Raw genomic sequence first — 14,536 nt, 5'->3', positions numbered from 1 at the left:
AAAATTAGGCTGGGCAGGGTGGCTCAAGCCTGTAATCCCAGCTACTCAGGAGGCTGATGCAGGAGAATCACTTGAACCCAGGAGGCAGAGGTTGCAGTGAGCCAAGACCGCACCACTGCACTCCGGCCTGGGAAACAGAGCAAGACACCGTCTCAAAAAAATATTTAGGCAAGGCGCAGTGGCTCACACCTGTAATCCCAGCACTTTGGGAGGCCAAGGCAGGTGGATTACCTGAGGTCAGGAGTTGAAGACGAGCCTGGCCAACATGGTGAAACCCTGTCTTTAAAAAAAAAAAACAAAAAACCCCACAATTTGTGACTGGTTAAGCAATTCCTTGAGAGGGGAAAAATCAAGACCATACACATAGAGACAATATCCCCAAAGCAGCATTTATTTACCCATTGAATTCCAAAACATTTATTTTAGAAGTCTGGCATTTCATAATCACCCATCTTGATTGACATGGGCTGACACACATGGCGCTGTCAGGATACACAAGGACAATAGCCAAAGAGTTACAAAAAATAAATCCATGATTCTTAAACAATTGCAACCAAAAAAAAAGTTACAAGTATCAAAACTTTTAGATGCATTGCATTGAAAAGAAGGTTTGTGCACGTCATAATTTAAAGAGGCAAAAACAAGGAGCTACTGAAACCTCACGTTAAACAGTTTATTATAAAGCTGATGGAAAGGAGCAAGCTGTCTCTCTGTATCAGCTTCCCTTAACAGTTTTCCATTAGTTGAAGAAAGAGGTGGGAGGGGTGAATTCATTTTTGCATGCACAAGATGTACTGCTTAAAGAAACACTATCAGCTTGTTTTAAATGTATCTTTTAAATATCAACTGTAGCCTGTGTTGGCTAATTCTTTCTAATCTTCCCCATTACTTTCGCCTGGATTTCCCATAAATCGACAGGCATAGTGAAATGCCTCATCAGAATACACTGCTCTACATAATTCAAAAAGGGAGCTCCTGTGGGCTCAAAGCAACCATCAGTCCAGCAATGCCCATGATTTATCTGAAACTGCTTCCCAAGAGACAAGGGTGCAGATCTGAGTAGCTGTGCTGCCAATACAGATAGGTTTAGCACTAGATATTTAGTGATTGTGGCAAGGAAGAATCAGTGATGATGGGGGTGGTGGGTGAAGGAAGGGCCAGGGGACCTGAAGGATCTTCAGTTGCCTTCTCCTGCTTCTTCATCCTGCTGGTCGCTCGTCCAGAGGGTGAGGTTGTCTCGCAGCAACTGCATGATGAGCGTGGAGTCCTTATAGGAATCCTCATTTAGTGTGTCCAGCTCAGCTATGGCATCATCGAAGGCTTGTTTGGCTAAGAGGCAGGCTTGCTCAGGTGCATTCTGGATCTCATAGTAGAACACAGAGAAGTTGAGGGCCAGGCCCAGCCGAATAGGGTGCGTGGGCTGCATCTGCTCTTTGCTGATTTCAAAGGCTTCCTTGTAGGCAGCTTCAGAAGCTTCGACCACACTGTTTTTCTTCTCCCCAGAAGCGACCTCTGCTAAGTAGCGGTAGTAATCACCTTTCATTTTCAGGTAAAACACCTTGCTCTCATACTGGAAATCATTGCAGTTCTTGATCAGGAACTTGTCAAGCAGAGACAGAACATCATTGCAAACTGTCTCCAGCTCCTTCTCAATCTTCTCCCGGTAAGCTTTAACTTTCTCCAATTTCTTTTCGTTTCCATCAGCCATGGTTTTCTGCTCAATGCTGCTAATGACCCTCCAGGAAGATCGCCTGGCACCAACTACATTCTTGTAAGCCACAGAGAGGAGATTTCGATCTTCATTGGAGAGAGGTTCATTCAGCTCTGTCACCTGCAAAACCCCAAAAAGATAAACATTGAGAGTGAAGTCTGAAAATCTTGGAAAGCAGCCTTGCCTTCAACATAATCAACAATCCTTCTCAAGAACAAGATTATGAACAAGTCAGTCACTCTGGAGAATAAAAACCACCCAGGGACAAAAACAATATAGACATGAATCCTATGTGAAGAAAGACTGTAGTCTAACAGAAGAGATAAATACTTGGAACCCAAAATAAAATCATAAGGACTTGAGAAATTCATAATTCAGGTCTTATAAGACGTTGCTTTCACCTTGGTAGAGGAATGAGACTGAGGATAATTATGAAAATGATGTACCGCAATGGTGAAGAAGAAAACCTTGAGCTTCCACTATTCTGCAAAAGATACTCTATAAACAGGCTGGGCATGGTGGCTCATGCCTGTAATCCCAGCACTTTGGGAGGCCAAGGTGGGCAGATCATGAGGTCAAGAGATCGATCCTGGCCATCCTGGCCACATGGTGAAACCTCATCTCTACTAAAAATACAAAAATTAGCAGAGTGTGGTGGCACACGCCTGTAATCCCAGCTACTCGGGAGTCTGAGGCAGGTGAAACGCTTGAACCCAGGAGATGGAGGTGAGGTTACAGTGAGCCAAGATCACACCACTGCACTTCAGCCTGGCGACAGAGCGAGACTGTCTCAAAAAAAAAAAAAAAAAAAAAGATACTCTGAACAGTAAGATCATGCAATCTCTTTGTCAAATGTTCAAAGATGACAGACTAGAAGTGTTCCAGACTCTACTTCCAGCTTTATGCTCTGGAAAGAACTGCTCCTCAAATATACGTTAACAGATGGTGGGGCTTCACATATCAGATTGAACATCACACAGATCCAGTGGCCAGAGCTTCACCCTGAGTGGCTACAAAGGAACCCTAATTGACACTCCCAGCCCTCTCCCAAACCAAAATGAAGAATAATTCATTAGTGATATGCAAGTGTTCCTAGACCCTGGTGAAAGGAAGCACAGCTACTCAGCAGCAAGTTGTATTGACCTACCTCACAGGAAACTCTGGTCCTCAAGGATGGAAGCATCAATTATTGTAAGTGGAAGAGTTAAATTTCACAAGCTTTAACTTCCTTTAGTTCTCCATGATGCCAACTACAAGTGAACTAGCTATGCAGTTAGAAGGAAGAGCATTATTAAACTTTGCTATAGGCTGAACTGTGTCCCCCACCAAAAGACCCCAGGTACCTGTGAATGTGACCTTATTTGGAAACAGGGTCTTTGCAGATGATATAATTAGTTAAGACGAAGTGATACTGGGTATTAGGGTGTGCCCTAATACCTAGATGCAATTACAGGTGTCCTTATAAGGATGGTGAGATTTAGACACACAAACACGCACATAGGAAGAATGCCATGTGACAATGGAGGCAAAGACTGGAATGATGCATCTACAAGCCAAGGAACACCAAGGCTTGCCAGAAGCCACCAGAAGCTGGGGGAGAGGCTAGGAAGGATTCTTCCCTAGAACCTTCAGAGGGAGTGTGGCCTGCCTGCACCTCACTTTCAAACTTCTGGGCTCCAGAACTACAAGGGAATAAATTTATTATTTTAAGCTATTCAGTTTGTCATACTAGGTTCAGCAACCACTAGGAAACTAACAGAGTTAGAATCAGAAAATCAGCCGGGCGCGGTGGCTCAAGCCTGTAATCCCAGCACTTTGGAAGGCCGAGGCGGGTGGATCACTAGGTCAAGAGATCAAGACCATCCTGATCAACATGGTGAAACCCCGTCTCTACCAAAAATACAAAAAATTAGCTGGGCATAGTGGCGCATGCCTGTAATCCCAGCTACTCAGGAGGCTGAGGCAGGAGAATTGCCTGAACCCAGGAGGCAGAGGTTGCAGTGAGCCGAGATCGCGCCATTGCACTCCAGCCTGGGTAACAAGAGTGAAACTCCATCTCAAAAAAAAAAAAGAATCAGAAAATCCTGGTCTGGCCCAAGCAAAGAAACTGACTTGCCAAATTGACCCAGGACATTAAGCCCTTAAAAGATGGTGTGTCATCTATAAAGTAGGGGGATTCCTTAATATGACCTACTGGTAAAAGTCTTTAATTTTAACAATGAAAAAAAGAAAGCAAAGCACTTGGGAAACCACAAAACACTACAAAAAAGGTATTTCCTACAGCAAATCTGTAAGGACAGAACCTCCAATGGAGGGAAAAAGCCAAGTTCAATGGGGAAAGTTATCAACAGCATATACAGACAGACACACTTAAAACAGATTGAGAAGACTGAGCAGTGGAGAATCAGAAATCCTGACCAATGATGGTTTATTTGGGGAATGCGTGGTTCAAGAACATAATCAGCAAGTGTAATCATTATTGCATGTAAAAATCAGAAAACCTGTGCCAGGTATCTGAGTCCTCCCTACCCCTAAGCCCCAGACAAAATGAAAATACCAGCTCACTCTTAATTTCTCCATTTCCCTGTCCCCAGGACCCCTACTCTTCTGCTATAAACCCTTAACACAGGATTAAGTCTCTCCTTTGCCCACCCATCAACCAAACCCCACTTCTTTCTTCAGTGTGGTCTTTGGCCAACAGCTATCCTGACCATTCCTCAGGGGGGCTGCCTCCACTTTGGTCAAGCCAAGGTTCTCATTATTCATCCTCACATATTCATGAGTAGTCTCCATACCTCTCACTGTGATCTGCCCCTGTCTACCATGAATCTAAAATCCCTGTTCCTCTTAAATCCAGTTGAACATCTATAACCCCACTAGTTTGCTCCTCCAGTGTAAGTACCTTTAAACACTTACATACATTTTCTCTTGGGAAATAGACTTTGTAAATATATTTAATAACTTAGTCTTTTTTTTTTTCCACATCAGAGGGTCATGGGCCTACATTGTAACAAGGTTTGAGGATGGCACATCTCACACATGCGTGTCAAAACCCAATCATCACACTTATGAACTACAAAAGGATGAATAACTACTTAGTCTTTTAAGGGAGCAACACTTCTTTGCTTTTCTTTTTTTTTTTTTTGAGACGGAGTTTCGCTCGTTACCCAGGCTGGAGTGCAATGGCGCGATCTCGGCTCACCACAACCTCCACCTTCTGGGTTCAGGCAATTCTCCTGCCTCAGCCTCCTGAGTAGCTGGGATTACAGGCACGCGCCACCACGCCCAGCTAATTTTTTTGTATTTTAGTAGAGACAGGGTTTCAACATGTTGACCAGGATGGTCTCGATCTCTTGACCTCGTGATCCACCCGCCTCGGCCTCCTAAAGTGCTGGGATTACAGGCTTGAGCCACAGCGCCCAGCCGAGCAACACTTCTAAACCAAAATTCCATCCCAAACATTCTGATAAATTTAAGAATACTTGAATCCTCTAGAATGATTTGCTTTTCTAGAGCAATATTCAATAAAACAAAGCACAAGGCAACAACAGGATTTGGAGAGCTCCTTTGATCTTGTAGTAATTAAATCCAACTAAGGCCATTTGGCATTAAAATGCAAATAATATCCATAAGGAGTCACAATATACTTCCTCCTATGACTAATGAAGCTGCTTCTGTTAAACTGGCAAAGATACACCAAGGTACCTTCCCAGAGTATATCATTTAAAGACAGTGCATATCTGAAATATATATATAATACAGTGTGCTTGCATAACACAAAAGGCAGTATATTATTTTTATTATTATTATTTTAAGACGGGTTTCCCCATGATGGCCAGGCTGGTCTTGAACTCCTGACCTCAGGTAGGTGTGAGCCACCGAGCCCAGCAAGGCAGTATAATTATTAAACCCAAGACATCTGGAATTTAGTCTGAGCTAGCTATGTGACCTTAAACAAATCACAACCTTTTTGGACATCAAAGGTAAAATAAGGAGGATTAGCCTAAATGATCTCCAAGGTTCCTTCAGCTCCAACATTCCACGATTTCATTTTTCCTGTGCACCAATAAAAGGTGTGGCAAGGTGTGATGAAGTTGATCCTAGGTAATGTGAAGTTTGGGGTGTATCTGCAAGAATATTCTTTCTCCATCAGGAATAAACTGCCAAAAAAGGATACTGGGCAGTATTTATCATGACACCTTCACAACAAAAATCATTTACTGGGAGTATTAGTGTTTATGTAACAATCATCTGGTTGTCTGCCAGTCTGAATGAATCACTATCAGCATTATCACTATTAGCTGAGGGTGACTAACATATCTCACCAAGTAAATATTGTTCCTAGTAATCTAGCCAGAGAGTCTAAATAGAAAATAACTGGAAACATTTAAATACTGTATTTTTTAATACTCCTGGGTCATAATTCAGTTAACAAAGGAAACAAGAAATGAAGATGGTTTGCTACTTGATTAGATAACTAAAGAAAACTGAGTTTTTCCCAGATTGGAAAACTACAGACCCACATAAAATCAGATGGTCCATTAAAACAAAAAGATTTATAGCCAATCTTGATGGATGATACTTAGTTAGCATCAGTTCCCAACACTTCAAATACCAAAATACAGGAGCCAGGAGAACTAATGAAAAGTTAAGACATAAACTATACTGACAGGCAAACATTGGGAGGCAACACAGCATAATGGATGCACTCCGGGTCCCAACCATGCTGCCTAAGATCATCTTTGACATCTAATGAGATGAGATTTATTGCATCTCTACAATCACAGGTTTTCAAATTGTTTCTAATTAGGAACCTGAAGCAGAAACAAGACACTGAACGTTAGAGATAGACCTAGACAATAGTTTTCAGCCTTCTTTCCACTCTAACACCAAGATTACAACGGTCATTTCTGCCCCATATGGCACCTGCCCTCAGTGTAGCCACACTGGCCCGAGTCTTCACCTGGCTACAAACCAGGGGTTTCACCACCTCTCTTTACAGCCTCTCTGCTTTCTAGATGTCCTGCCTGCCTTCCCACCATCTGTAATCCCACTTATACCCTTTCTGAATGACAACCTTAAACTGATGGGAAGAGCTATTCCCATGCACAAAGCATTTCTTTTCAGCACTGGACTCCCTGTCAGCCAGTTTTACTGACATCCTGACCAAAACAGCCTTTGGCTACATCTCTCCATTTCTTTTCAGCACTGGACTCCCTGTCAGCCAGTTTTACTGACATCCTGACCAAACAGCCTTTGGCTACATCTCTCCATTTCTTTTCAGCACTGGACTCCCTGTCAGCCAGTTTTACTGACATCCTGACCAAACAGCGTTTGGCTACACCTACTTCCCAGCCAAGGGCACTCACTTCACATCTCTGTTCCAGGACTATCCCACGTTACTAAATGTCAAAAATGACCTGGCCTGCTAATTATTCACTTATCTTCCTATGACACTATTCATTTACACAAAAATCTCTAAGGGCCTCCTCCCACTACTCACAAGGCAATAAACTATGCATGTGTGAGTAAAAATAGATCCACTGCCAAAAATAGCACAGGGACTATTTAGGAAAATTTAAAGTTCTTAATCTGGGAAACATCCAACATCAAAAGTAACAATGAGCAAACAAAAATGCTACCCCTGAGCTGCCAGGCCATAGCTGCTTAAGTTAGGGGTAATGTTGTTTCCCTTGAATATGCTGACATCCTTCACAGCTACAGGGGCTCATCCTTTATAGTTAGCCACACCTACATGCTATCAACCAGCTTGCTTTTGATATGAGTAAGAAAAGTAAATGATTCTCACGATTAAGTAAACATAACCACATCATAAAACCTTTAAGCTTCTTTGGCAGAAGGGTGTATGTGTGTGTGTGTGTGTGTGTGTGTGTGTGTGTGTGTAAAAGTGAGCTTGAAGGGCCAGGTGCAATGGCTCACACCTGTAATCCCATCACTTTAGGAGGCCAAGGCAGGTGATCACTTGAGGCCAGGGAGTATACCCAATCAACAGAGAAACCCTGTCTCTCCTAAAAATCAAAAATCGGCCAGACATGGTGGCGTGTGCCTGTAATCCCAGCTACTTGGGTGGCTAAGACATGACAATCACTGGAACCTTGGAGGTGGAGGTTGCAGTGAGCCAAGTTTGTGCCACTGTACTCTGGGTGCAGAGCAAGACTGTCTTCCCCCCACCCCAAAAAAAAGTGAGCTAGAGGAATGAGAGCTTGCTGAGCTCTTTCAAAAGTTAATGCTTAGGAAGTAAGGATCCAGCCTGGCCTATCCCCAAGCTGGCAAGGCATCCATCAACAGACCAATTCCTACAGGCCACTGTGCAAGAACATCCCCAGCCAGGGTCAGGCTGAGCACCTTATCCTCACCAGGATGAGGCTGCAATTCTGTAAGGCCACAAATAGACTAAACTTCAAGCTCAGAGCAGGCAAGTTCAGGTCATAAGCTAAATTTTAGTCGAATAAAACAGCTATCCTTGTATAGTCAAGAGACATCTGCCTTGCTTTTTATGTAACTGAACATTTTTATAGGGATTGGCAAGGATTAATACAAGCCCATCTGAATGGCATTACTGCATGCTACCGTCCCCAGAGGCACCAAAATTGAAGGCTTCAGAAGCTGTGCCAGGTTCAGATCACTGGAAGTGCCAACACTCACCACCACAGAAGGGAGTAGCTGTGGGGGGTGGTGGTGGGAGGTGCACCAAAATGCTGGGGCAGAAGACAAGCTGCCTCCACTTGGACACTAGGAGGAACCTTACCAGCAACCTAGACAGAAATTTGGGGGCCTGCACAAAAACATACTAAAGGAGGCCGGGCGTGGTGGCTCACACCTGTAATCCAAGCACTTTGGAGGCCAAGGCGGGCAGATCACCTGAGGTCGGGAGTTCAAGACCAGCCTGACCAACATGGTGAAACCCGTCTTTAGAAAAAAAAAAAAAAAGTACTAAAGGATATGGGGAGAAAAAATATACACTAAAGGCAATATGGAGAAACAACTGGTGCCAAGAATATAAAAGAATTTCTTCCAAAACCTAAAATGCAATTAAAAAAAAAAGAATTTCTTAAAATACCCCAAATAAAATATAACATAGTCCTGCACTTAGCTCATAGGAGAAATTTAAATTTAATTAATACTTTGTTAAGCAAAAAACAAAAAAACAAAAAACAAAAAAAAACTCTAAGCCTTCAGAACAAGCTAAATCCAGGTATGTGAGTTCCCTCTTATGCTTCTTGTTGTAGCTAAAACACATAAACGGTAGATCATTCTTAATCATACTTGGGGAAAAAAAATGACCTGCACCCAATAGATAAAATTATTTGTTTAGTTAAGTCCACTTACAAGTTCTTGGACTTGAGTCAACAATGCTGACAATGGTTAACACATCAGAATGTATGCTCATGGGGTTTTATTATACAGTGGTTAAAATGAGAGCCCTGAATTCAAGTTTGAATCTTGGATTCACAACTTACTAGCTGTTTGACCATGAGAAAATCAACCTCTGAAAGTCTCATTTGTAAAAGGGATTAGTAACAGTACCTATCCAGAATTGTTAAACAAGAATGTACACATGGAATTAACAGCTACCGTTTACCAAGTGCCTAATAAGTAAAATAAGTTCTAATAAACTTGCTAAATGTAACACACAGAAAAAACACATTTGGGGAACCCTCTCCAAAACCAAATTTCTCGAAAAGTGTGACATTACAGTCTGCCACTAATATAAAATGCCAAAAACCAACCCCCAAAAAATCCCAACCAAAGAAAATAAATTTTTCATTTCTTTTTTTTTTTGAGATGGAGTTTCTCACTGACCTTTTAAATTCAAACCATTACAAGAATAATCCAGGGCCTTCTTCCCTCCTCAAAGGCGATTACATTTTAAATGACCAGTTACTGGGAAAAACGGCTCCTGAGATTTTACTTATTTCAAACTATAATATCAATGTGACTTTAAGATGTCATACTGGTTGGTTGCGATAGCTCACTCCTATAATCCCAGCACTTTGGTAGGCTGAGACAGGATGATTGGTTGAGGCCAGGAGTTTGAGACCAACCTGGGCACCACAGAGAGATCCTGTCTATACAAGCAATTTAAAAATTAGCAGGGCATGGGGGCATGCATCTGTAGTCCCAGCTGCTCAGAAGGATCACTTAAGGCCAGGAGTTCAAGGCTGCAGTGAGTTATGATCATGCCATGACTGCACTCCAGCCTGGGTGACAAAACAAGACCGTCTTTAATTAAAAAGCAAACAAACAAACAAAAAACAAAAACCATACTTATCACAATTTTGGTACACCTCAAAATTCTCCACCTCTCTGCAACACTGATCCATCTCACCTGGGGCAGTCAGCTATGCACTTTACATAGCACCTGCTCATTTCCCCACTTTCCAGAATCTCACAGCTGTTGCAACAAGAACGTTTTGCCAGTGATTGGGCCAAGTGCCCCTTCCTCTCTGTTTCCTTAAACTGCATTTTGTTTCCTGCACTTAAGATTTCTATATATGTATTCTACAAGTACTTCAAATGTGCTTCATCAACTGGTATATCAGTGTTAAAACAACATGCTTAGGCTGGGCATGGTGTCTCACACCTGTAATCCTGGCACTTTGGGAGGCCAAGGCGGGTCGATCACCTGAGGTCAGGAGGTTGAGACCAGCCTGACCAACACAGAGAAACCCCATCTTTACTAAAAACACAAAATTAGCTGAGCGTGGTGGTGCATGCCTGTAATCACAGCTACTCCGGAGGCTGAGGCAGGACAATCGCTTTAACCCGGGAGGCGGAGGTGGCAGTGAGCAGAGATCAGCTTGGGCAACAAGAGCAAAACTCAGTCTCAAAAAAAAAAGAAAAAATGCTCTCCCAATAATTTTTACATTTGATAACCTCACAATTACCACCTATGCTTTAATATAAAATAGATAACTTAGGGCAATAAGACATGATGAAATTATGTCTACCTATGAATATTCACTATAAGCCTATCTGGTTATATTCCCTCTTTCCTTAAATCACTTAGTCTTCTGCGCTAACATTTAATCCCACGTTGCAAGTTTATTTCAGTTATAAAATGTTATTATACCCACTTACAGCGACTATAAATTGTGTAAGGTCATTCAAAGCCTAGTTTAGAAAGGACTTGGGTTCTAGACTATTTCACAATGTTTCTTCCCATTATTATACTCTACAAAGCTAGTTGGTATGAGATAGAGAGAGCTTAAAGATACTCCCCTTTGCTTCACTTCAGAAACATTTCTTGCCTCTTCGAATTATGGGGTGAAACAGGGAAGAGTTCTCAACAGGTTTGAGGCAAAACCATTGTTTCCAATATGCACGATTTTTCTTCAAGCTTACCAACACTGCCCTCCAGGTGACGCTGGTAGAATAAGGAACATCAATCATTACAGGAAGGCAGTATTATTAGGTGAGCATTTCAATTATGAAGGAAAAAGAAAATAAAAAGACTGAAAGCAAAACTGACTTAATAACAGCAACATCCCTAGTTTCATATTCCAAAAGAGCTAAAGCCAAGATGGAAGTTTCAAGTTCACAGCGTAGTGGCATCAGAATACACCCTCAACACAGGTGTCCTGCTCAATCCTCCCTATAGCAGGCTACTTACCTGCCCTTCCCAGCCCTGAATAAAGGTTACTGAAATTCACACCCTTTCCAAAAGCTTTAGTTATGGTGAGATTAATAAAACGGAGACTGAGTCATCCTAGTAACATTAAGAATTCAATCTACAGGCACCAATTTGGCAGGGAAACTGACCCCTGCTAGTTCCTTTCAATATATATATTTTTATTTTATTATTATTTTTTTTTTTGAGACGGAGTTTCGCTCGTTACCCAGGCTGCAGTGCAATGGCGCGATCTCGGCTCACCGCAACCTCCACCTCCTGGGTTCAGGCAATTCTCCTGCCTCAGCCTCCTGAGTAGCTGGGATTACAGGCACATGCCACCATATTCAGCTAATTTTTTTTGTATTTTTAGTAGAGACGGAGTTTCACCATGTTGACCAGGATGGTCTCGGTCTCTTGACCTCGTGATCCACCCTCCTCAGCCTCCCAAAATGCTGGGATTACAGGCGTGAGCCACCGCGCCCGGCCCTATTTTTTTTTAAAGAAAACATCTATAAGCACAATATATTCCATTTAAATGATGGGAGGGAAATGGTTTATCATAATTCTGAGATGGGAGAATTAAGGCCTGGATTAACTCTTCAGTGCTGGGTGGCTTTTCCAACTCATTATTTCAAATACAGATATTATAAATTCCTTTGTTTTACAAAAGGCTCCCTTAACCGTCCAGAGAAAATCTATGGACACAAGTAGCGGGCTGCAGGAAAGCATTTTACAACCCTACTAGAAAGCCAATCTTTTTCCTTGCTCAAACTAGATTTCATTCTGGTAACATCTCTCCATTCTTGCCTTTTTCCCCCATTTCAAGTTGCCCCAGGTTTCTGATTGCTCCAGAATGCACCTTCCAACCATTTTTCCTTAACCTGCATTCCCCTTCCTTTAAACCTTGTCTCTTTCTTTTCACCCTATTTATTTCCCAAAGGGCTCCTAATACTGCAGTCTTTAAGTCTCACTCAGAGGGTGAGCAAGCACTTCACCAAAATACGTGGAGCGGCCTCAACCTGCATAATCCCAGTACCACTCAGTCACTGGGGAGAAGGGGCTTAAGTGTGACCTGCTGTGGACAGAGACAGCTTGCATTCAGTGAGTCCCATTTCTGTAAAATATGCAGAACTGCATTTTAGATTTTCTTTTAAGGGACCCCCTGAATTACCTAAGGTTCAGCCTCCAGACCTAGACCGTCCCCTGGGTTGGATGAAAACCTCCTGCCTAACCACAACAGCATGCTAGTAGTGCTCAAGTCAAGATCACCATCAAATCAACATTCGGGCAGTGTTGCTGGTTTCCACACACACCCAGTTATGTGTGTAACAAGGACACCACAGGAAAGGCAACTCTTCAAGTACCTTTCTTACCTGAACAATGCTGAACACTGGCCCCAACTACTTATTTCATCTGATATTAACATCAAAAGCCTTCAAATGAGCTTTCCAAAATTCTATGATTCTAAGATTTTAGGGAGCCTTTGTATTTGCAGTCTTTTCGGACCTCTCTCCAAAAGGCCAGGGAAAGGATACATTTGCTATAATCATGGGCAATGATTCTCAAACTTAAGCCAGCTAAAGACTGCTTGTGAGAGTTGGTTACAATGCAGATGTCTGAGTCTCACCACCCCCCCCCCGAATTTCTAAACCTATAGTAGGTCTAAGGCGGAGTTCAAGGGGATCCTCCCAAGTCTCAGGAGGTTGTATACTGAACATAGCAGGGTGGTGGCCGCAGTTGTATTCCACAGTGTGACCTTGACGCAGAGATAAGTAACATTCACTTAGAGAAAACATAAAATAAACGTGAAGCGAGAGTGAGCTGGTAACCGGAACTCAGAAATGCAGGTGGTGTATGACCCATGGTATTTTGCTAGGGTGTGGCTGGGCACGACTTCACCGGAATCGATTTATGCTGCAGAATCGATTTATGAGGGTCTCGGGAATGCAAAGGCACACAGGGTTCGTCTCACCTACAATCAGGTCTCATTTTAATCTCCAGGCAACCAGCGCAGCACCAAACCTGGGGCTGCGGAGTGAGGCCCCACACCCTCCGCCCCCTCTCCCGCCCTCGTCCACGCCGAGACTGCAGGAAAGGGGTCTTCGCACACAAAGCCAGACCCCAGGCGTGGGACGGCGGAACCAGAACAATTCGGACGAGCAGAGCAAAACAGGAATTACAGACTTCAGGTCGTGGCAGAGAAAACCAGCTGAGACACGGCGCCACTCACTAGGTGATTCTTTATTTCCAAGTTGGGGAACGGAGGAAGGCGAGAAGGGGGAAACCCCCGGGTGCGGTGAAACCGTCTAGAAGCGGGAATGCGGATCCTTCGCGTCCCCTCGTGCACCCCCTGCTCCCGCCCGGGCTCCCAACTAAGATGGGGCGACTTCCCACCGCCCGCCCTCCAGCCCCCGCGGAGCTGCCTCCGCGACTCCCAGCTGCTCCCTCCCGGATCCCCGACCCCGGGTCCAGCCTCAGGAAGTGGCGGAGAGCCCAGCGGGAGCGGGAAGCGCGGGCTGAGGGCGGCCACGCCCAGCCGGGTCGCCCAAGGCCAGGAGAACACCGCCCGCAGCCATCCCCGTCCTTCCCTAACGCCAGGCCCCTCGGCCGACCGGCCTGCCTGCCTGCCGGCCGGCCGACCGCCCGGCCGCCCACACTCCCGGCGCGCTCACCGCCTTCATGGCGGAGGCCATGTCGTCGTAGCGCTCCGCCTGCTCGGCCAGCCGCGCCCGCTGCAGCAGCTGCTCCCGGTCCCCCATGTCGCTCGCGGCTCGGCCTCGCCTCGCGCCTCACACTACTGACTCGCTCACTCGCCCGCCGATCCGTCCGCTCTCTGGTCGCCGCGGAGGCCGCCGCCGCGCACGCGCACTAGCTTGCCGGACGGCCAGAGGCTGCAGGCTGCAGGCAGCGCCGCCGCTCGCGCCCTCTCGCTGGCTAGCCCGGCGCGCAGTGGCTCGCGCCGCGGACGCCGCCGAAGGTGGAGAGACGACAGCGCTGGGGGATGGGAGGACGGCACAACGCCTGCGCAGTGAGAGCGGCCAGGCCCGGCGGCGGAGAGCGGCGGGAGTGGGAGGGGGAAGGGCGGGCCGGCCATAACGGTCTATTTCAAGGTGACGTCACCTACTATAAATAGCCACCGCCGCCGCCCCGCCCGAAAGCCGCGCAGGCGCTCTGCAAGTGCTGCATTTTAC

The 14,536-nt window shown here is 44.8% G+C and overlaps 1 protein-coding gene, 1 long non-coding RNA gene and 1 other non-coding gene across 3 annotated transcripts in view; 1 reads left to right on the top strand and 2 right to left on the bottom strand.

Annotated features, from left to right (window-relative positions):
- Positions 1-375: 375 nt before the first annotated feature.
- YWHAH (tyrosine 3-monooxygenase/tryptophan 5-monooxygenase activation protein eta) lies at positions 376-14,296 on the bottom strand. Its single transcript, XM_002743700.6, has 2 exons — positions 14,018-14,296; positions 376-1,831 (listed from the first exon to the last, which is right to left on the bottom strand). The coding sequence occupies exons 1-2, from the start codon at positions 14,102-14,104 to the stop codon at positions 1,178-1,180; spliced, it is 741 nt and encodes a 246-aa protein (XP_002743746.1). The 5' UTR covers positions 14,105-14,296; the 3' UTR covers positions 376-1,177.
- On the bottom strand, positions 4,694-4,796 carry LOC118148477 (small nucleolar RNA U13). Its single transcript, XR_004735302.1, has one exon. It is a non-coding gene; the product is annotated as a small nucleolar RNA U13 (small nucleolar RNA).
- Positions 13,330-14,536, top strand: part of LOC144577899 (uncharacterized) — a 38,361-nt gene continuing 37,154 nt past the window's right edge. Inside the window, exon 1 of the long non-coding RNA XR_013522759.1 lies at positions 13,330-13,578. This is a non-coding gene — a long non-coding RNA (uncharacterized LOC144577899). The remainder of the gene's footprint in view (positions 13,579-14,536) is intronic.

This window comes from Callithrix jacchus, chromosome 1 (genome assembly GCF_049354715.1).
Source record: "Callithrix jacchus isolate 240 chromosome 1, calJac240_pri, whole genome shotgun sequence".
NCBI lineage: Eukaryota > Metazoa > Chordata > Mammalia > Primates > Cebidae > Callithrix > Callithrix jacchus.
The sequence above is the reverse complement of the archived record's forward strand: the minus strand, read 5'-3'. Positions and strand labels throughout refer to the sequence as shown.